We start from the raw sequence: 21,655 nt of genomic DNA, 5'->3' as shown, positions 1-21,655 counted from the left end.
GCAGGCTCAGCGTGGGGTTCCTGTGGTCAGGGTCCTCCAGGGCTCTGTGTCCTGCAGCAGTTTGCCTCAGCCCAGCCAGCCTCCCTCACCACCCAGTCAGGAGGGCTGCACAGGCAGGGCCTGTAAGGGGAAGCCTGGAGTCTTGGTCCTGTGGGGCCTAATTGTTAAGGAGGCCTTAGGTGAGCCGTGCATCCTGAGGTGGGATTGGGCTCTCTACAAGAGCAGGACAGACTCCCCACAGTCACTCAAAGAGAATTCTGTCCCTGCCCCTCTCCTTTCCTCCTTTAGGAGGAAAACAGTTCCCCATACCCTCCACTCTTCTCAGAGGAGTTGCTGCTTTCCTCATAGGGTCTTTGTTGACTGTAGTCAACAAGGGAAATCTGTCGCTGCAGGAAGGTGCAGGGTCTTGGTGCAGACCCAGGTGAACAGGCCGTTGGTTGGGTCCAGCCGAACACAAGCCCAGGGCCATACTTCTTCAAAGGTTGCTTCTTTCCGAATGATGCTTGATGGTACTGAGCACCGTGCTGCTTCTTGCCTTTGACAAAAGACAGACGAGGGTGCTGACTCTCAGAATGGCAGACATCTGCCTCGGGAAGAGCCCAGAAGGAGCACGGGGCCTGTGGAATGTTAGGGCAGCTTCCTCCTGTGCGTGTTTATTTATTTATTTATTTATTTATTTTTATGTGGTGCTGAGAGTGGAACCCAGTGCGTCACACGTGCCAGGCAAACGCTCCACCACTGAGCCACAGCCCAGGCCCCTGCTCCCGTGCTTCTTGATTGAAATAAAGTGCATCACCAACGTAGACGTCTCTCATTTTCCTTTCAGTATTTTTGTTTCACTGACAGTGAATTTCCAGCCCTGTGGTGATCTCACTTAAACTAATAAGTGAAGTTATTTTTAACCAACTGGATGCTGATGAAATAAGTCGCCTCCACTTGGGTTTTCTTGCTTTGCTTCTCTTGGCAGCTTGTCGGTGGGGTCCGTGGCTTGGGGTCTGGAGGCTTCCAGTTCCCTCTCACCTTCTGTCTGTGGCACCACAAGGCTCCATTCTGTGTGCTTCTGTGAGTCCACACTGAGCCAGGGCTGGCTGTGCCCCGCTTCCCCACCAGCCATCCTGACCTTCACGGTGCTGCATACTTCAGAGTTGCGGGTACTTCCCTTAAAAACGAGAATGGATCATTGCCGTCCTTGAGTTTATTTTATTTTTCCAGCACTGGGGATTGTATCTGGGGGTGCTTCACCACTGAGCTACCTTCCCAGTCCTTTTTATTTTTTATCTTGAGGTAGGGTCTCACTAAGTTGCTGAGGCTGGCTTCAAACTTTCGATCCTCCTGCCTCAGCCTCCTGAGTCCCTGGGATTCCAGTTGTGCTCTTCCACCCCAGCTTCCCTTCCTTTAGGTCAACAAGAAGAGAGCTGAGTGCTTACCTGTCTTGGAGAGTAAACAGGAATTTTTGAGAGTAGCCAATTCCCAGGTCTACCTAGAGGTGGCCCTGTGTCTCATGAGTGGCTTTGGGGGAATTGTCCAGTAATCATGGGACTGTAACCAATTAATCACAGTGTGTAGAATAGCTGATAAAACATATTTAGTTCAGGGTCTCCCAAGAAGTATGTCAGACTGAACTCTTTATCACTGACTTGATGTTGATCATTTATTTATTTAGTTGTCCAGGGTCATGCAAAGTCCAGTGCTCATACTGCAGGTGCTTCAGACAGATGATAGAGGACTTGAGTTGGCAGTATATAGGGACAGATGAGAAATGAATGTGTTTTCATTACACACACACAAAAACAACAACAAAAACAAAAACAAAACAAAACAAAACAAAAAAAAACAGATAACCAGGGAGACTTCCTGAGGCAGTGGCATTTGAGATGGAACTTGTAAGATTTTGTTTCATGGGAATAATGGGTATGAAAGAGAGTACAGGACATTACAGACAGGAAAAAAAAAAAAAAAAAAAACAACCAGGAGAAGGCAAGGCTAGGAATTAAAGAGCCCACTGGCTCTTTAATTAAGTACAAGGGTCTACATGAGCCCCTTGTACTTACGCTCCTGGAGAGATGCCAGGTTCAGAACAGCCCTGGGGGATCCAGTAGCTGCTGGGCAGGTCTGATGTGGCTGCAGAAGGCAGCCCAAATAATATCCATTGCAAGAACCAGTGAAGTCCACTCCCTTGCCACCCACATACCAGGCTTGGATGGGTGTCAGGACTGAGGCTTTCCACTACAAAAATATGGGTTAGGCCAGTCCTGACACACAAACACTCAGTTCCCAGAAATGCCAAGGGCAGCCAGAGAAATGTTGCCAAGGGGTCTTTTGGCCCGTGGGGCAGACATCTCTGTGATGTCTTTGTAATCTGGGCCCGTGGGCACCAACGACCAGGACGGACTTCTCCACTTCTGTGTTGCTCAGAAGAGCTGAAGCTGCACTTTGGACTGGTCAGTGTGTTCAGGGAGTCGTGGCATGTTTTTCACATGGTAAATGTGAGAGGTCCAGAGCCCCACCTTATAATCACATGCACAGCCCCCAGAAATGGATGCACCAAGCAGAGTGTGGTGGCGCACACCTGTAATCCCAGTGGCTCAGAGGCTGAGGTAGGAAGATCGCTAGTTTAAAGCCAGCCTCAGCAACAGCAAGGCACTAAGCAACTCAGGGAGACCCTGTCTCTAAATAAAACACAAAATAGAGCTGGGGATGTGGCTTAGTGGTTGAGTGCCTCTGAGTTCGATCGCTGGTATCCACCCCACCCCCCCAAAAAAGAAGAAATGGATGCACCAGCAGTGACTTTGTTCTCAAGTTCTCCTGTACCATGGGGGGTCCTGGTGGCCTCTGAGCACAGACTTGAGCTACTTTCCTCTGTACTGTTCCACAGCAACCTCTGGACCTGCAAGGGTCACTTGCTTAGAAACAGTCGTAGAAAGGGACTCTGTGTAACTCAGAGTTCTGGAGGAAGACAGAAAACCCAGGGCAAGGTGTGCTCCAGTTAGAGCAAAGACCACACGCTCACTCTGACTATTTGTCAGAAGTATTTTTATTAGTAGCCTGAATCCTGTCAGTGACTTGCACAGCCTCAGGTAGTTATCAGTTGCCAAAGACAGAGCTAGAAAGAGATTAGGATGTGCAAACCTCTGACCCTAAAGCCCATGGGAGCCAGCTGCTTTCTTGGCCCTCCGTGGGGCTTGTGCTAGCAAGCAGCCCTCGTGGCACTGCAAAACCCCAGTAGGGGAGCAGCTCTCTTCACATGGAGTTGGGTCCTTCCCTAGTATTTGCTAGGGGCCTCCAATATCCAGGTGCTCTTTTGTTTATGCTTTATAATAATGAAGATTCCCCAGTCCTTTGTTGCTCATCTCTCCTTGGTGAAAATGAGCGGAAAGAAGCATCCCGGGGTGTGGAGAAGAACCTGAGTGCTGAAGGGGACAGCTCCGAGGGCTACATGGAGGGTCAGGGGAGTTGGGCTGAGCCGCTCCACAGTGGGGGCCACAATCCTACTGACTGTGAAACGCGGCCCAAACTTGAGATCCGTGTGCCAGACATTGCATCAAGGTGTCTCATCTATTGTAGGCTGCATCCAACGTTGCCCATCATCTCACAACAGCCATTCCTCCAGCCATCCCCAGCAGGCTCTGCCCTTCCTGCAGAGCTGGTCAATAATATCTACTAGCACCCTACCAGCCTGTTGGGAAACCAAGCAAGTGGAGAGTTACAAGAGGAGCAAAAGGCATCAGCATTTCAAAAAAAGAAGGGATTGTTGTAAGGACTTAGAACAAATAAAACCACTTGAAACTGTTTAGAAAATATTTGATGCATATTCTCAAGCTGTTGCTCCTTGTCTCTTTAGCCAGCATAACATCTCTCTCCCTTTCATGGTCCTAAAAATACACTCTGGTGTTCATTACCTTACTCCTGGCGGGGGTGGGGTGGGGTGAGTCTCCTGAACTCCTTTAGTACAAACTCCTTTAGTACAAAATTCCTTTAGTGCAAATGTGTTCATTATTTTATAGGGGAAAAAGGAAAACAAAGTTAGTGTCTGACCATAGGGGGTCCATTATGGTACATTTATACAAGAATCTGTAGTCATTTACAAATAAATTCAAACAATACAACTAATTTTCAACAGTGGAGAATTGCACAATATAATGTTAAATTAACAAACAAGCTATAAACCCGAACAACTACGTCATAGTGAATTATACCATTAACATAGACTGGAGACATTTAGGTCTTTCCATACTGTTGGAATTTACTGAATAACAATAAGCAAATTCATCACACCTAAACAAACTCACAGATCACATTATTTTCGTTGGTATTATGTTACGGAATAATCATGGCTCACTTGGTACCAGGAGTTCTGCAATCACAGGTTTGTTTGTTTTTAAAAACAACAACAGGGTTTTGCTAAGTTGCCCAGGCTGATCTTAACTTTAAAAAAAAAAAAAAAAATCTCTTTTATAGTTTAGATGGACAGCATGCCTTTATTTATTTTTTTATGTGGTGCTGAGGATCGAACCCAGAGCCTCACACATGCTAGGCAAGCGCTCCACCCCTGAGCTACAGCCCCAGCCCTGATCTCAACTTTTGATCCTCTTGACTCAGCTGCCCAAGTAGCTGGGATTACAGGTGTGCACCTGTGGCTTAAAGACAACTTTGTCACACAGTTCAGGTAACACCAAAGAATGAAGAAAAGGTCAAACCTTTGTATCCCAATTTCCACATCTTTGGTTTGTGAAATAGTAATAGAAATAGGCTGGAGTCTTACAGTTTCTCAAGATAAATGCTCCTGTCTTCATTTGAGTTTTAAACTCAGTGGAAACTCTGGTCATCAGAAGCTCTAACTGGCAGTAGATGTCCTTTTAAATTGAAAAATGAGACAAACCCCATGTGCTCACTAGTACACACTTATTTGATATTACTAGTGCACATTTGTTTGACAAAGATCTTTTATGAAATCTTTCCTTGGAATAGAAAAGAATAGAAATTGATGTTGACACTATTGAAACCCTGCTGTAAGACCTAAGGAATCACAAACCAAGTCCCTACCTACAAAATAATTGAAAAGTAGCATAAAACTAGTAAATTTATCAAGTGTCCATTTCCCTAGAGAGGAGAAGTGGGTTCAAGTGTATAGCCAAGCTGTTTTCGGTAGCTCTCTTGTGAAGTTCAAGATGAGAAGCTTAGTGAAAGAGACTAATTCAAGTTGCACCTGGATGTGAGTGGTGTTTTTGGCATACACTTGGTTGTGTTAATGCATGAAACTGTTGTCCTGGAGCTCCTGAATCACACAAGCTCAGAAGCAGTGTGTTTCCTGATTTGAACATTTGTGGGAAATCCAGAAACATATGGCTTGTGTACCCAGACTCTCAGGAGCCTGATTGTGGTTTTCCTGAACCAGATTCTAGCCCTTGTCAATCTGGAAATTAACTCTGAAAAAGGAGATCCTCAAGAGTCTGGGCTGTGGATTTGACCTGAGGTTCCCCTTTATTTTCAGAACAATTGCCCTGCTCCTGGATTTTCCTTCCAAGGAACTGGTGTTGTGTTTTATACATAGAACTATGTGAGACTGCAAGTTTTTGTTCTTTGATAGAGTTTGATGAAGAGCCTCCATTCTCCCAGAGTTAGATCCTGAAGGAGGAGAACGTAGGAGTGCCCTCAGGTGGGCCATAGGCAGCTGAGCATGGAGGAGAGAAAGAATGAGCCTTCTGTCCTGAGATACCCATTGGTATGGAATCCCATTGGTCTGACTTGATAGAGGCTAGTGGGAGTAGTTTGTCTTTCAGAAGGTACATTGGGATGATATCCCCACCCTGCCCCTCTATTGAGGGTGTTTCTAGATTTGTGGCAACTTATGGTTGACTCTTTATCCCTTTATCCAAACAAGGTGGTTTTGGACAAAATGAAGACAGCTGTTCTGTGCTATGGGATATGTATTTTATATCCCACATCTTTTTTTTTTTTTTTTTAAAGAGAGAGTGAGAGAGGGAGAGAGAGAAAGAGAGAGAATTTTTAATATTTATATATTTTTTAGTTTTTCGGCGGACACAACATCTTTGTTTGTATGTGGTGTTGAGGATCGAACCCGGGCCGAACGCATGCCAGGCGAGCGCGCTACCGCTTGAGCCACATCCCCAGCCCTATCCCACATCTTTTTACATGCAAAATTTCTCTCATATTAAAGAATGTGCATGGTGTTGAGTCTCTTTGAAAAAGTGCTACCCAGACTACAAGCTGTTAGGGCAAGTGGGGTCGCTTAAAAGCACAAGTTGTCTTTTCTATTTTCATCTTTTCTCAGCATATCTCCTTTTAAGCAGGGTCCTTATTAGGTAATTTGTCTGCATAAGGACTAAAGGAAAGCAACTTGTAAAATTAGAAGAGGAAATCTGAATGAAAAATTATTTCCTCAGCCAGGAATGGTGGCACAAGCCTCTCATTTCAGCTACTCAAAAAGCTGAGGCAGGAGGGTTACAAGTTCCTGCTCAACATAGAAAGACCTTGTCTCAAAAACAAAAACAAACTTCTTTTTTGAAAAAACAAAAAGTCACTCTAACAATTTGGTGCAACACTTCCACATTTATAAGTTTATCCTAAAGAAATAAGCAATGTAGAATACGTGTACATAGGAGACTGTTCGTTATAGCATTGTTTATTATGGTGAAAAATCAGAATCAACATCAATGTCTGTCTGAAGGTTAAAGAATATGTACTGCAATGTAGCCTTTCAAAGCTGGAGGTAAACTATAGAAGGGACATGGAAAACCAAACCAAAAACCACTTCTGACTTCTAGCCCAGCACCTAAGTGTTTTAGAAGCACCATACTGTCCCGGTAAGCACAGCAAACTGACAGAAGCGAGGTCACAGGGCATAACACTGCCCCCCAATCTGGAGAGAGACAGATATAGAGAATGATGAGATACTGAAGCAGAAACCCAATGGCAGAAACCTCCAGGGAACCAGCACTGGGGTAGGAGAATCACAAATTGCTGGAGGGTCAGTGTGGATGGGTCTGTGGGTTCATCCCAGGAGGCCATTTGTAATGGGGTTGGTGGAGGGGCATGCTTTGAGAAGTTTTACCTCCAGAAACTCTACCAAGTCCTCATCAAGAATACCAGAGAAAAATTCCCTTGTCCTTTCTGGCAGGAAGAAGAGAAAAGGAACTATTTGGAAATAGAACAGAGCATTCTGTTTTTCACAGGTCCTGCCCTCAGGAGAAATGGCTTTACCAGAACCTAATCTGCTAGTGTTTCTTCAAAGCCTAACCAACCTGGGAGAAGGCGAATACCCAATTCTAGGCCATTCTGGTCATTCTTTCCCACCTGTATGGAAGGAAATAAAACTGAGAATCAATGGTAAATTTCATGGTCTAGGGGCACAGGCTCACCAAGCGACTGAGATCAAATCGTAGGACTCTATTAAAATGCTTCCTCTCACACTGCTACATCCATGTTCATAGCAGCACAATTCACAATAGCAAGACTGTGGAACCAACCTAGATGCCCTTCAATAGACAAATGGATAAAAAAATGTGGCATTTATATACAATGGAGTATTACTCTGCATTAAGAAATGACAAAATCATAGAATTTGGAGGGAAATGGATGGCATTAGAGCAGATTATGCTAAGTGAAGCTAGCCAATCCCTCAAAAACAAATGCCAAATGTCTTCTTTGATATAAGGAGAGTAGCTAAGAACAGAGTAGGGACGAAGAGCATGAGAAGAAGATTAACATTAAACAGGGATGAGAGGTGGGAGGGAAAGGGAGAGAGAAGGGAAATTGCATGGAAATGGAAGGAGACCCTCAGGGGTATACAAAATTACATACAAGAGGAAGTGAGGGGAAAGGAGGAAAAATATAAGGGGGGAGAAATGAATTACGGTAGAGGGGGTAGAGAGAGAAGAGGGGAGGGGATGGGGGAGGGGGGATAGTAGAGGATAGGAAAGGTAGCAGAATACAACAGACACCAGAATGACAATATGTAAATTAATGGTTCTGCAACTGATGTGATTCTGCAATCTGTATATGGAGTAAAAATGGGAGCTCATATCCCACTTGAATCAAAGTGTGAAATATAATATATCAAGAACTATGTAATGTTTTGAACAACCTACAATAAAAATTAATTAAAAAAAAATGCTTCCTCTCCCTGCATAGCATACCGTTACTTTACTCATGTCTATTTACTGCAGTTTCTTTTACCCAGTACATCATGTCCACTTTCCAACAAAAGGCACAAGGCATGCTGAAAGGCAAAAAGCAGTTTGAAGAGACAGAGCAGGCACCAGAACCAGACTCAGATGTGGCAGGGATGTTGGAATTATCAGATCAGGGAGTTTTTTTCAAAATATTCTGATGACTATGCTAAGAACGTTCAAAGAAAAAGTAGATGCAAGAATAGATGCATAATGTAAGCAGAGGTGGAGATGCTAGGAAAGAATAAAAGAAAAATGTTAAGGAGAAGGAAAAAGAACTATAACAGAAATGAAGATGGCCTCCCCTGGGGTAATTAGTAGAGTGGACAAGGCTAAGGAAAGAATCTCTGAGCTTGAGGATATGGTAGTATTAACACTAAAAAGCAAAAAAAGAAAAAAAAAAGACTGAAAAATAAACCAGAACAGAGTATCCAAAAACTGTGGGGCACTACAAAAAGTGGAACACCAGAGAGAATGAAGCAATATTTGAAACAACGATAGACTGAGAATTTTCCCCAAATTAATGTCAGACAACAAACCACAAATTCAGGGAGCTTAGAGTATGCCAAGCAAGATAAATGCAAAAAAACAAAAAACAAAAGAGAGAGAGAGAGAGAGAGAGAGAGAGAGAGAAAGGAAAACCAAACAAAACCTATACATTGACATATCCTTTGCAAACTCTACAAAAATGGAAGATAAAGAAAAATAAATCTTGAAATAATCTAGAGGGGGAAAACCACCTCACCTATAGAGGAGTAAGTAAGAATAAGATCTGATCTCTCCTCAACAAGCCAACAAGCAAGGGGAGCATAGTGAAATGATTCAAGTGTTGAGAAGAAAAAAAAAAAAAAAGCACAAACACTAACCTAGGATTGTACACTCTGCACAATATCTTCAAAAGTGAAGGAAAAATAATTGGTTAGACCACAAAAAATGGAAGGTATTTGTAGCAAGTAGTCATGCCCTGCAAGAAACTTTAACGTGGAGTTCCTGAAGAAGTAAAATGATATGGGTCAGAAATTTGGATCTGTGTAAACAAAGAGTATCAGAATGAATAACTGAAAATAAAATTAAAACTTTTGTTTTTCGAATTCTTAATTGATGTAACTAATCAGTTTGTAACAATAATAGCAACAAGATTGTGTGTGTGTGTACACGTGCGTGCGTGCACATGTGTTTATGTATAAGTGAAGTGAATGACAGAGTTGATACAAGGGACAGGTGGGGGAATTAGTAATAGTTTGCTATTATAAGGTCTATGTACCACTTGGGAAGAAGTATGGTGTTATTTGAAGGTATTTTTGAGACCAAGTGCAGCGATGCACGCCTGTAATCCCAGCGACTCTGGGAGGCTAAGGCAGGAGGATCACTTGCATCCAGGAGTTCAAGGTCAGCCTGAACAATATAGCAAGACCCTGTCTCAAAAAAACAAAAGTAGACTTGATGTATTTATTTGTGAATGTTGCAAACTCTAGGGCGATCACTAAGAAGTAATATATATATATATATATATATATATATATTTGATATGCTAAGAGAGAAAATAGATCACAGAATGTTCAACTAAAACCACAAAAGGTCCAGGAGCAATGGAACATGCCGGTGATCCCAGTGGAAGGCTGAGGTAGAAGGATTGCAAGTTCAAAGTCAGTCTAAGCAACTTAGCAAGACCTTGTCTGAAAATAAAAAATAAAAAATGGCTGGTGATCGGACTCAGTGGTTAAGTGCCCCTGGGCTCAATCCTTGGCACAAAATAAACAAACAAAAACCCACGAAAGGCAGAAAAGTGGGAAAGACAAAAATAGGAACAAACAACAAGATTAACAAATAGAAGACAGCAACAACTATGGTAGATATTAATTCAACTATTTCAATAATCACTTTAAATGTCAGTGGTCTAGATACACCAATTAAAATTCAGATATCGTCATAGTGTATAAAAACAAGACCCAACAAGATGCTGTTTACAAGAAACCCACTTTACATATAGAGACATATATGTTTAAATAAAGGAATGGAGAAATATATACCCATGCTAATACCAATCGGAAGAGAGTTGGAGTAGTGATATTGTTTTCAGAGCAGTCTTTAGAGCAAGGAAAGTTATGAATGAAAAAAAGGAAACATACACTTAATATGTGTCTAACAATGGAGCATCAAAATATGTGAGAAAATAACTGATAGACTTGCAAGGAGAAACATATTATGGCTGGAGACTTTAATGCCTCTCTATCAAAATGGGCAAATGCAGCAGGCAGAGCAGTAACTGCATAGTTGAAATCATCAGCACCATCAATCAATCAGATGTAATTGGCCTCCAGAGACTACTTGATCAAATCACAGCAGATTACACATTTCTCCTCAACCTCACATGGGACAATCCCATAAGATATACCACATTCTGGGCCATAAATTCTCAACATTAGTAAACTTCAAAGAATAGAAATCATCATGTCTGCTCTCAGATCACAGTGGACAATTTAGAAATTTAAAAAATAGAAAGATAATTGGAAAATTCCCCAATAGGGATTAAATGATACACATTTGTTTTAAGAGAAGGGAAAGTTTATCTGGTTTCCTAGGTCTCAGTCCATAGAAGGTCAACTCCATGGCTGTGAGTCTGAGGTGAGGCAGAACATCATGGCAGAAAGGTGTGGAGGAGGAAAGCAGCTCAGGATATAGCAATTAGGAAGCAGAGAGGGAATAAATAATACACTTTAAATAATGTGTGGTCAAAAAAACTTAAAAGAAAAAATTTAAATAGATTAAATGAGAATAAAATACAACTTAAAATCTGTGCAAAGCAGTGCTGGGAATCTATAGCATTGAATGCATATACTGGAAAGAAAGAAGATCGAGAGTTGCTAATATAAGCTTCTGTCTTAGGAAGTTCAAAGAAGAGCAAATTAAATCCAAAGTAAGCAGAGGAAAAGGCATAATAAAAAATAGAGCAAAAGTCAATGATATTAAAATAGGAAAAGAATAGAGAAAAGCAGCAAAACCAAAAGCTGCTTCTTTGAAGAGATCGATAACATTGATAAATTTCTAGCCAAGTTAATAAAAAGAAAAGGAGAGAAAAGAAAACAAGACTTACTATCAAAAATGAAAGATGTAAAGTCAATATAGACACCATGAACACTAAAAGAATAATGAAAGTATGTTATGAATGACTCTGTGCCCTCAACTTTGATAATGTAGATGAAATGGACCAATTTCTTAAAAGACACAATCTGCTTAAACTAATTCAGGCCCTGTAATCCCAAAGATTCAGGAAGTTGAGGCAGGAAGATTGCAAGTTGAAGGCCTGCCTCAGCAACTTAGTGAGACCTTGTCTCAAGATAAAAAAATGAAAAGGACTAGGAATGTGGCTCAGTTGTACATGCGCTCCCGGGTTCAATCCCTAGAATCATGAAAAAATAAATTGGGGCTGGGACTGTGGCCCAGCCATAAAGCACTTGCCTGGCATGTGTGAGGCACTGGATTTGATTCTCAGTACCACATATAAATAAATAAAAATAAAGGTCTATCAATAACTAAAAAAATATTAAAAATACATAAGTAAATAAAATAAGATAAAACTAATTCAGAAAAAAATAGATATTCTGAATAGGCCTATATCTGTTAAACAAATTGAATCAATATGATCAACAAACTATTGAAGAAAAATTACATAATCATATTGATAGATGCAGAAAAAGCATCTAATTAGACTCAACACCAAGTCATGATTAAAAAAAAAAAACTCTTCATCAATACAGAAATAGAGGGCAACTTCCTTAATTCGGTAAAGAATATTTGTAAAAACCATATAGTTGCCAGGTGTGGTGGTGCATGCCTGTAATCTCAGCAGCTCCAGAGGCTGAGGCTGGAGAATCTGCAAGTTCGAGACCAGCCTTAGCAAATTAGCAAGGCACTAAGCAGTTTAGTGAGACTCTGTGCCAAAATAAAATAAAAAATAAAAAGGGCTGGAGAGGGCTGGGGCTGCAGCTCAGTGGCAGAGCATTTGCCTAGCATGTGTGAGGTACTGGGTTCAGCGCACATTAAAAAAATAAATAAAATAAAGGCATGCTGTCTATCTACAACTATATTTTAAAAACTTAGGGGGAAAAAAGTCTGGGGAAATGTCTCAGTAACTAAGCACTCCTGGTACCCCTCCAAAAAAATATGAAAGAAAGAAAAAAATATGAAGCCCTACAGCTAATGTCATTCTTGCTGGTGACATTAAGATCAGGAATAAGGCAAGGAGGTTCCCTCTCACCACTGTTTTTGAACATTATACTGGAAGTTGCAACTAATACCATAAGGAAACAAAAGGTACTGAGGAGGAAGAACCAAAATTGCTTTTTGTCTACAGATAACATAATTGTCTATGTAGAAAATCCAGCTGAATTAACAAAACACTTTTGGAACTAATAATAGCAGGTTGAAGGATACAAGATTAATGTACAAAAGATAATCATTTTCCTATAAACCAGCAATGAGCAAGTGGAATTTGAACTTAAAAACATATTATCATTTACATTAGCACCCCCCAAAATGAAATACTTAGGTATAAATCTAACAAAATATGTCAAGATCTCTTATGAAGAAAACAATAACACTCTGATGAAATAAAGAAATAAATAAATGGGGAGAGATTCTATGTGCATGAATAGGAAGACTCAATACTACCAACATATTAGCTCTTCCAAACTTGATCTGTAGACTCAACACCCCAAATTCCCAGCACATTATTTTATGGCTATGAAGAAACTGATTCTATAGATTATATGCAAAAACCAAAGACCCAGAATAGCCAACTGAATATGGAAAAAGACACTATTGGACTTCAAGATTTCTATTTTTCTATAAAGTAACCAAGACCCTATAAAATTCACAAGAGAATAGGCTAAGAGATCAATGGGACAGAAGAGAGAGCCCAGAAATAGACTCACATAAATACGGTCAATTGATCTTTGATCAAGGAGCAAAGGCAGTACAGGGGAGTGAAGATAGTCTTGTCAACATAGACACTGAAAAAACTGGATATCCCGAAACAGACCTTAAACTTTTCACAAAAAATCAACTCAAGTGGGCCGGGGATATAGCTCAGTTGGTAGAGTGCCTGCCTCACATTCACAAAGCCCAGGCTTCAATCCCCACACCACAAAAATCAACTCAAAATGGATAATAAACCCAAATATAAAACACACAATAGAACTCTTAGAAAAAAAACATAGAAACTCTGCATGACCGGTCTATGGCAATGCCTTTCTAGATGTGACATAGAAGGCATTGCTGGGAGCCATCAGCCAAGTAGGTATGACAAATTCCTTGCCAGCTTACTCCCATGCTGTCTGGTGACCTTGCTCAAGGACCAGGGCAGGATCCGTGTTTAGGGTGTTCCCCCTTTAGAATAGGGCAGTTTAGCATAATAGGAGAGTAGGGTGTTTCCCCTTTAGAATAGGGCAGTTTAGTATAATAGGAGATTAGGGTGTTCCTCTTTTGGAATAGGGCGTATCCTGCTGCTGAGTTCCTCTTGAGTGCTTAGGGTCAGACAGTATATTTTGGGAGACAGAAGCCCATGCGGGTGGATTTAGGCAGGAGTGGATTTGGGCGGATTGGATTTGGGCAGAGAACCTGGATTCCCCCAGAACGTGTTTGTAGACGGTCGGTGTGAGTTCGGGAATAAAGAATTGCTGTTTGAATCTACAAGCTGTGTGGAGACTCGTGATTTGTGCCCAGCCAGAGACTGCGGCATCTGGTGGCTCGTACGCGGAACGTCTGAAACTTGGAGGTAAGTGAAATTGCTCGCCCCTGAGGGAAGGTGAGAGAATGGGTGACCATTTCAAAAAACAATGTGTTCTCCTTTTGATTTATTTTGTTTTTATTTCAAGTTGCCTGTTCCTAGAACTTTCTCAGGCAAACTGGGGAAAATGGTTAACTCAAGGTTTTAAGTTGTTCGCCTCCGAGGAAGAGAAATTGTTAGAGAAAAAAGGCAACCCAGTAAGACCAAGAACAATTAGGGCATATGTTGATACAATACAAAAATGTAGCCCATGGATTTTTAAAGACGAGTTATTAAATATATTAATGGGACCATCATGGTATCCTGTAGAAGGATTTTTCTTCAACATGAAAGAGATGGCTAATTCTGTTTACTACATTTGTCTAAGATCTTGGTTTCTACAGACATCTGATTAATTTACAAAGCTAAAGTGTTAAAATATCAACCACTAAATATGAAATCAAGTACTCTTTACTTATTAAGTTCCATAAGGTAATATATTTAATCATTATGTGTGTTTTCATAAATTGGTGAATGGAAAAAAGTTTAATATTGCTTTGGTCTGTGTCTTTGCTAAAACAAGGTTACTAAGTGTTAAGATTCTATCAGGTGTAATTTATATACAATAAGTATAAGAAGTTTCAGTTGGGTTTCAATTACAGTATTATAGTATCATAAAAAACATGAAAGACTTTCATCTTCTTAAAGTGGAGTAATTTGTCTAAATCAGAAATTTTATAAGGGTTATTTCAGAATGTGAATTTATAGAAAGGGTTAACGGCTAGAAAAGAGATTAAGATTAAAGATGTGAAAATATATTTTAATATAAAGGTTAAAAAAATGTTTCTAGATGAGATAATCTCTGTGTGGTAAAGTAAAAAGTTGTGAAATGCCATTTAAAAAGATTTTGAGGAAACTAGACTTACTTTAAAAGTTTGAGAAGGGAAGAAAGAAAAAAAAAAAGTATTTGTACATGGCAGATTGAGACAAAGCTTCTTAATGGAGTAAAAAAGGCCTTTGGTTGAAGGGCAGCCATGTAAACTAATATTAAGCGATTTAAACAGAGTCTAAGCCTCGTTTAAAAGAGCGAAGCTGTAGGTAATGAAAAAGTACATTTAAAAGTACAGTATAGATGATAATTAAAAGGCTTTAAAAGGTTAATTTGAAGGTGGTTAAGATGCCTTCATGATGGAGAAAAGATTGCGTCATTCGAAGCCTAGTTAATCTTAAAAATTGGAAAGGGGTATATATCCCCCAAAGATAAACTTAAAATAACCCTTTTTACTCTAAACTTTTTAAATTTGGATTCATCAGGACTTAGTGCTGCGGAAAGGCATATGTATCCAAAAAATGTGCATAAGCCTAAAGTTCTTTGGAAAGATATTCTAACAGGACAATGGAAAGGTCCAGACCCAGTGATTGTCTGGAGTCGGGGCTCTGTTTGCGTGTTTCCACAGGGAGAACAGCAACCGATTTGGATTCCAGAAAGACTAACTAAAACGATTTCTACAGATCGAAAAGAAGATGATTTGACTCAAATCCATAACAGCTGATATCCAGAACTCCAGCTTGGCCATTCTTACATCTGCGACTGTGATTAACCAGGATGCTTTTTTCAATATCTATCTATTTTATTATTGCATTTTTCCACATCATAAGGTTCTATTTTTATTTTTTGAGCTCATACAAACCTAGGTTAATGTTTTTCTGATCAGTTTTATTTTTTTGACTATAGAGTTTTTAAACATTGCAATGGAGATTTCACCTAGGTAAAGCTACAAGGCCTTTATTATTATCTTATGTGTTGTACGTTTGTTTGCACATTTGTGTTTTGTGTTGTATGTCTGTGTGTGCGTATTTCATATATGAGGAGCGCTCATGAGAAAATGGATCCAAATTATTATTATTTTTTTTTTTATTCACGTGATTTAAATGGCTTAATTTAAATTAGGTAAACAGCTGTTAAAGATTGTTTTTAAAGGTGCTTAACATATCTGCTTGTTTACTAATTTAAATCAGGTAAACAGCTGTTAAGGATTGTTTTTTAAGTAGGTTAACAGATCTGTTTGTTTACTTTCACCTTTCCTTTTCATTATATTTAATAATTCTTTTCAGGTTAATGTCTTTTTAGCATCATTGCCAGAATTCCTATCTTCATCCCAATGATTATAACTCAACAAGTATGCTCAATCAAGGAGTCAACTTACTTTGGGAGGAAACGGACTTTGGGAGGAGACGGACAGATTGATAGATTCCTCCCCTTTGAACTGCTTACAGAACTTGCCTGGACTATGTAACTACGTTTAGTGCAGCAAATTGTGGTAATGCTGGCATATCTTTGCTGATGGTGTCACCAGTGATCTTTGCTGATGGTGTCACCAATGATGCAATTTTTCCAAAGGAACTGTCAATTGGCTTGGTGTCGTGGCATTTCTGTATCCTCCTCCCTTCTGCTAGTGATGGTCTAAATTTGGGGGCCAATGGCTATATGCTGGACCGGCAGTCAGTGACGGGTATGATCCAATTGCAATGGTATCAACCTAAGACAGGAGGCTGACGCCTAAAGGTCAGTTACCTAAAGGTCAGTTTTCCGATGACGGGTAAGAGCCATATGTTGAATTGGACAACCTACCAGGCGCGGTCCTTAAGCCACATTAACCTCACTCCCCCACTGGCACCAAGGCCAAATTTGGGGGCCAACAGAGGTGAGGCAAAGAACCTCACCCCCCCCACTGGTGCATAGACCTATCCACAAGTATGGCTGTATGCTGAACCGGTAGTCAGTGACGGGTATGATCCAGTTGCAATGGTATCAACCTAAGACAGGAGGCTGACGCCTAAAGGTCAGTTACCTAAAGGTCAGTTTTCCGATGACGGGTAAGAGCCATATGTTGAACTGGACAACCTACCAGGCACGGTCCTTAAGCCACATTACTTGTTGTTTAATTAATCAGAAGGGGGGAGATGCTGGGAGCCATCAGCCAAGTAGGTATGACAAATTCCTTGCCAGCTTACTCCCATGCTGTCTGGTGACCTTGCTCAAGGACCAGGGCAGGATCCGTGTTTAGGGTGTTCCCCCTTTAGAATAGGGCAGTTTAGCATAATAGGAGAGTAGGGTGTTTCCCCTTTAGAATAGGGCAGTTTAGTATAATAGGAGATTAGGGTGTTCCTCTTTTGGAATAGGGCGTATCCTGCTGCTGAGTTCCTCTTGAGTGCTTAGGGTCAGACAGTATATTTTGGGAGACAGAAGCCCATGCGGGTGGATTTAGGCAGGAGTGGATTTGGGCGGATTGGATTTGGGCAGAGAACCTGGATTCCCCCAGAACGTGTTTGTAGACGGTCGGTGTGAGTTCGGGAATAAAGAATTGCTGTTTGAATCTACAAGCTGTGTGGAGACTCGTGATTTGTGCCCAGCCAGAGACTGCGGCAAGGCATGACCCATGGACTGATGAGTTCGATTTATTAAATTAAATGTCAACAGAATGAGAAGACAAGTTGCAGACTGGGAAGAATAGTTGCCAAAGATGCATCTAATCAAGGAGTGCTATGCAAAACATGCAAAGAACTCTTATAACTCCACAATAATACGAGGAACAAATGAACAACTTGGTTAAACGTCGTACAAAAGAACTGGACAGACACCTCATTTGAGAAGAGGATAGGCAAATGGCCAGTGATGAAAAGATGGGCAACATCACACGTCGTTTGGAAATTGCAAATTAAAACAACAGTTACCACTACATTCCCATCAGAATGTCCCAAATCCAGAACACTGACACCCCCCAAGTGATGACAAGAACGTGGAGCAATGGCAATTCTCATTCACTGCTGATGGGAAGGAAGATGTCATGGCCACTTTGGAAGACAGTTTGGCAGTTTTCTCCAAAACTAATACTGTAAACTAATACTGTTCCCACATGATCCAGCAATCACACTCTTGATCAAAGAATCAGTGGTTGCCAAGGATCGGGGGAGGGAGGAATAAATGAGCATATCTCTGAGGATTTTTTTTAAGACAGTGACACTGCTCTGTATGATAATGCAGTGGTGGATACATGTCATCAAGCATTTGTCTAAACCCATAGAATGTACAAAACCCAGAGTGCTCCTTCAGGTAAGTATGGACTTCAGGTGATGAGGTGTCTATGTAGATTCATCAAGTCTAACAAATATCCCACTGCGGGTGGGTGTCGAGAGTAGGGGATGTTTGTATGGGAGGAGGGAAGTGGGTGTATGGGAACTCCATGTACTTGCCTCTCAACTTTGCTGTGAACCTAAAAATTCTCAAAAAAAAAATACTTTATTAAAATAAAAAAGCAAGGTACTCAGCAATACACATGATGTAATCCCATTTATGTCTTGAATATTATACGATATTATTTTCAGACTGTGCGTTTATCTCTTGTATGGCTACATTGGTGAACCCTGTTACCGTCGACCTTGAGGTTGAGGGAGGGGAGGGACACCTTCCCTTGCGGCTGCAGTCTGTCACATTTTAGTGTTCAACAGTGGTACTTATTCACCCGGCAAAAAGGAGCTGCTGCTAGCCCTGTATCTCTGGGTTCTTCTTTCAAGGTCACATCAGAAGGTCATGTTGTCTGGCAATTTTAAAGTACAAAGCTGTAGCACTCTGTGCCACATTGATTTATTCATTTGGCAAGTGGTTTTTTTTTTGTTTGTTTGTTTGTTTTTTGAGTGCTCTATGTCAGGCCCTGGGGTTCCAGGCATTCTGTCAGGCCCCAGGGTACTCATGGGACAAGGGGTTAGGGGTAGGGTGGGGTTTTTTTTGGTTTATTTTCTCACAGAGCATTCTGAATAGTTTGGAAAAACTAACTGTGATTCCTTTTCCTCAGAGAAACCCTGTGGAGACCCGCCTTCGTTCCCACACACCATCCTGCAGGGCCGAACCGGCTTGGAGATGGGGGATGAGCTGCTGTATGTGTGTGCCCCGGGGCCTGTTCCAGGCCAGCGGGAAATGGCCTTCACCTTGCTGTGCAACAGCTGCGGGGAGTGGTACGGCCTGGTGCAGGCCTGCGGGAAAGGTAAGCACCTGGGCTGGGCCATCCACCTGCCACATAGAGCCCAGGAGGTGCTAGCAGAGGGTCCTGTTCTGCTTGCTGGCTTTGTGCAGTGGGCTCCTTTTACACCGAGGTGTCTTAATAATAAGGTGTCTTATAAAGATTATTCAGATTATTCTGCTGAGCTCTGGGCCTGGCAACATCTCTGCGTGGGCTTCCTGCAGCATTTTAAATGCAGCATCCCTACAATTGAGCTCTTCATCTTCCTTGCTGGGGGTAAAGGGTTAATAAAACCCCCTTGCTGGACTCTGTGGCACACACCTGTAATCTCAGAGGCTCTGGAGGCTGAGGCAGGAGGATCTCGAGTTCAAAGCCAGCCTCAGCGAAAGTGAAGCAACTCAGTGAGACTCTGTCTCTAAATAAAATATAAAATAGGGCTGGGGATGTGGCTCAAAGATTGAGTGCCCCTGAGTTTAATCACTGGCACCCCCCCAAAAAAAATAAAAAATTAAATAAAACCTTCCTTTCTTCTCTAAGGATGGAGTTGATCCTCGGTTAACTCCTTTGTTTATTTTCCTGGAAAATTGGTCAAGATGGAACAATAACTGTGATACCCAAGCTACATCACTTCTAATAAAAGAGACCCCCAAGTGGTAAACTGGGTTGCGAGGATTTTAATGAATACATGAAAAGGGAGCTCACCTCTGGGCTTCCCTGCATGTGGTGATTCTCGCATGTGGATATGACTCTTATGGGGACCCCAAGAACTATGGTGTGGTTACTACAAGAAATTGAGATATTGGGGAGCTGGGGTTGTGGCTCCGTGGTAGAGCACTTGCCTTGCATGTGTGAGGCACTAGGTTTAATCCTCAGTACCACATAAAAATAAATAAACAAACTAAAGGTATTTGTCTTTCTACAACTAATATATATATATATAAATTGGGATATTGGTCTTTGTGGGACTTCTAAAAGTGGTGGATCTGGACTCATACATGTGAGTCCTGTTCCCTTGCACCTGAACAATTGTGAGGGACTGAGGGTGGTGGCTGGAGCAAGCAGACTATTCTAGGACAGCTGTGTGGACAGCTGTGCAGGCTTCTCCACTGGTGACAACTGCCTGCCCTGACCCACCACCTTGCCTACCTTTTGACCTGGAGCCTTCTGGTGCCAGGGGTGGCTTGTGGTAGTTGTGTGATTCTGAATACTTACTTGAGACTAAAAAGAGTTCTAGTAAACTCTGAGCAACAAAAACCTGATCTAATTTCCCCAGATGTTCCAATTCCAAACCTGATCTGATTTCTCCAGATGTTCCAGTGCCATCGTCACATTCCCGGGAGTCCCAGGTCTCTACAGTCTTTCCTCTGCCCAACCCCTTGGGAACTTCCCCAGCAACAGAGAGCACTGTGTCCACATCACAGCAAGGCCTGGTCTTCCCACCCCGGTGGGGCCCAGCACCTACCAGGGACCTTGAGCAGCTCCCCCCGCAGACCTGGACTCATGACTTCTGTGCCTGAGACCTCACGCCAGACCCTGAATTGTTCCCTAATGACAATGCCTTGCTGTCTCCCAAGAGTCCTTCAGGGGTGGTCCCTCACCTCCCATAACACCTGAGTACCTAGTGGTGGCTGGTTCTTCAGAAGGGAATGATTCCAGTGCCACAGCATTCCTGAAGGCCTAGGTAGGACAGCGTGTCCCTGCAGTGTCCTGCAGATGGGAGCTGCTGAGTGAACACCCCTGAAAGTTATCCAGGCCGTTCCCTAAAGCAAAGGTTTGCAGTCCTCACCGCTGTTTACCATCACAGTGTGGACACAGCGGCTTATCCAGTCTGCTGCTGGTGGACATTTAGCTGGTTTTTATTTTGTGGCTGTCATGAGCTACTTTGCAACGGTTTTTGGTGTGAACATTTTTCCGTTGGTTCCTAGGAGTGGAATTCCTGCCCACAGGGTATGTGTGTCTTAGTTTAAGCAGTTGCTGCCAAAAAGTTTTCTAAAGTATTTTGATCAGTTTGCTGTCCCCCAGATATGTGTGAGGGCCTTGTTCAGCATCCTCATTGACCTTGAGGATTGCCAACCTGGTGGCTGTTCTGTAGTAATTTTAGTCACGATATTCATTTCTCTGCTGATAGTGAAGTTGAGGGCTCATCAGGAATTAAAGTGTCCTCATAAAAAATGTCTGTTTAAGTATTTTTGTTTTTTTCTTTGGTACCAGGGATTGAACCTCGGGACACTTAACCACTGAACAACATCCCCAGCTCTTTTATTATTAATTTATTGATTTTAATTAATTAGGTATATATGACAGCAGAATGCATTTTGATTCATTGTACCCAATTGCAGCACAACTTTTCATTTCCTCAGGTTGTACACGATATACTATCACATCATATGTACAGTCATACATGTACCCAGGGTAATGATGTCCATCTCATTCCACCGTATTTCCTGTCCCCCTTTTCGTATTTATTTTGAAATTTATTTTGAATGCACAAAGTTACCTAAAGCCTAGATAAATTGCAGAGCCTGGCTTGGAACTTGCGATCCTCCTGCCTCAGCCTCCAGAGTCGCCCCCACGCCCAGCTTGTTTAAGCACTTTGCCTGTTTTTCTACAAATTTGAAATGATTATTCACATAACATGTTCATAACTCATGTTTTAGAAATATTCCTTCTCATTTTATAGC

The 21,655-nt window shown here is 41.6% G+C and overlaps 1 protein-coding gene across 1 annotated transcript in view; it reads left to right on the top strand.

The window, feature by feature from the left end:
- Positions 1 to 21,655, top strand: part of Susd5 (sushi domain containing 5) — a 53,567-nt gene that overhangs the window by 14,015 nt on the left and 17,897 nt on the right. The window contains exon 4 of the mRNA XM_076868896.1: positions 18,810 to 18,998. Within this exon, the coding sequence (XP_076725011.1) occupies positions 18,810 to 18,998 (189 nt within the window). The remainder of the gene's footprint in view (positions 1 to 18,809; positions 18,999 to 21,655) is intronic.

Source organism: Callospermophilus lateralis, chromosome 1 (assembly GCF_048772815.1).
Source record: "Callospermophilus lateralis isolate mCalLat2 chromosome 1, mCalLat2.hap1, whole genome shotgun sequence".
Taxonomy (NCBI): domain Eukaryota; kingdom Metazoa; phylum Chordata; class Mammalia; order Rodentia; family Sciuridae; genus Callospermophilus; species Callospermophilus lateralis.
Note: the sequence above shows the minus strand (reverse complement) of the source record. Positions and strands in the feature narration are given on the sequence as shown.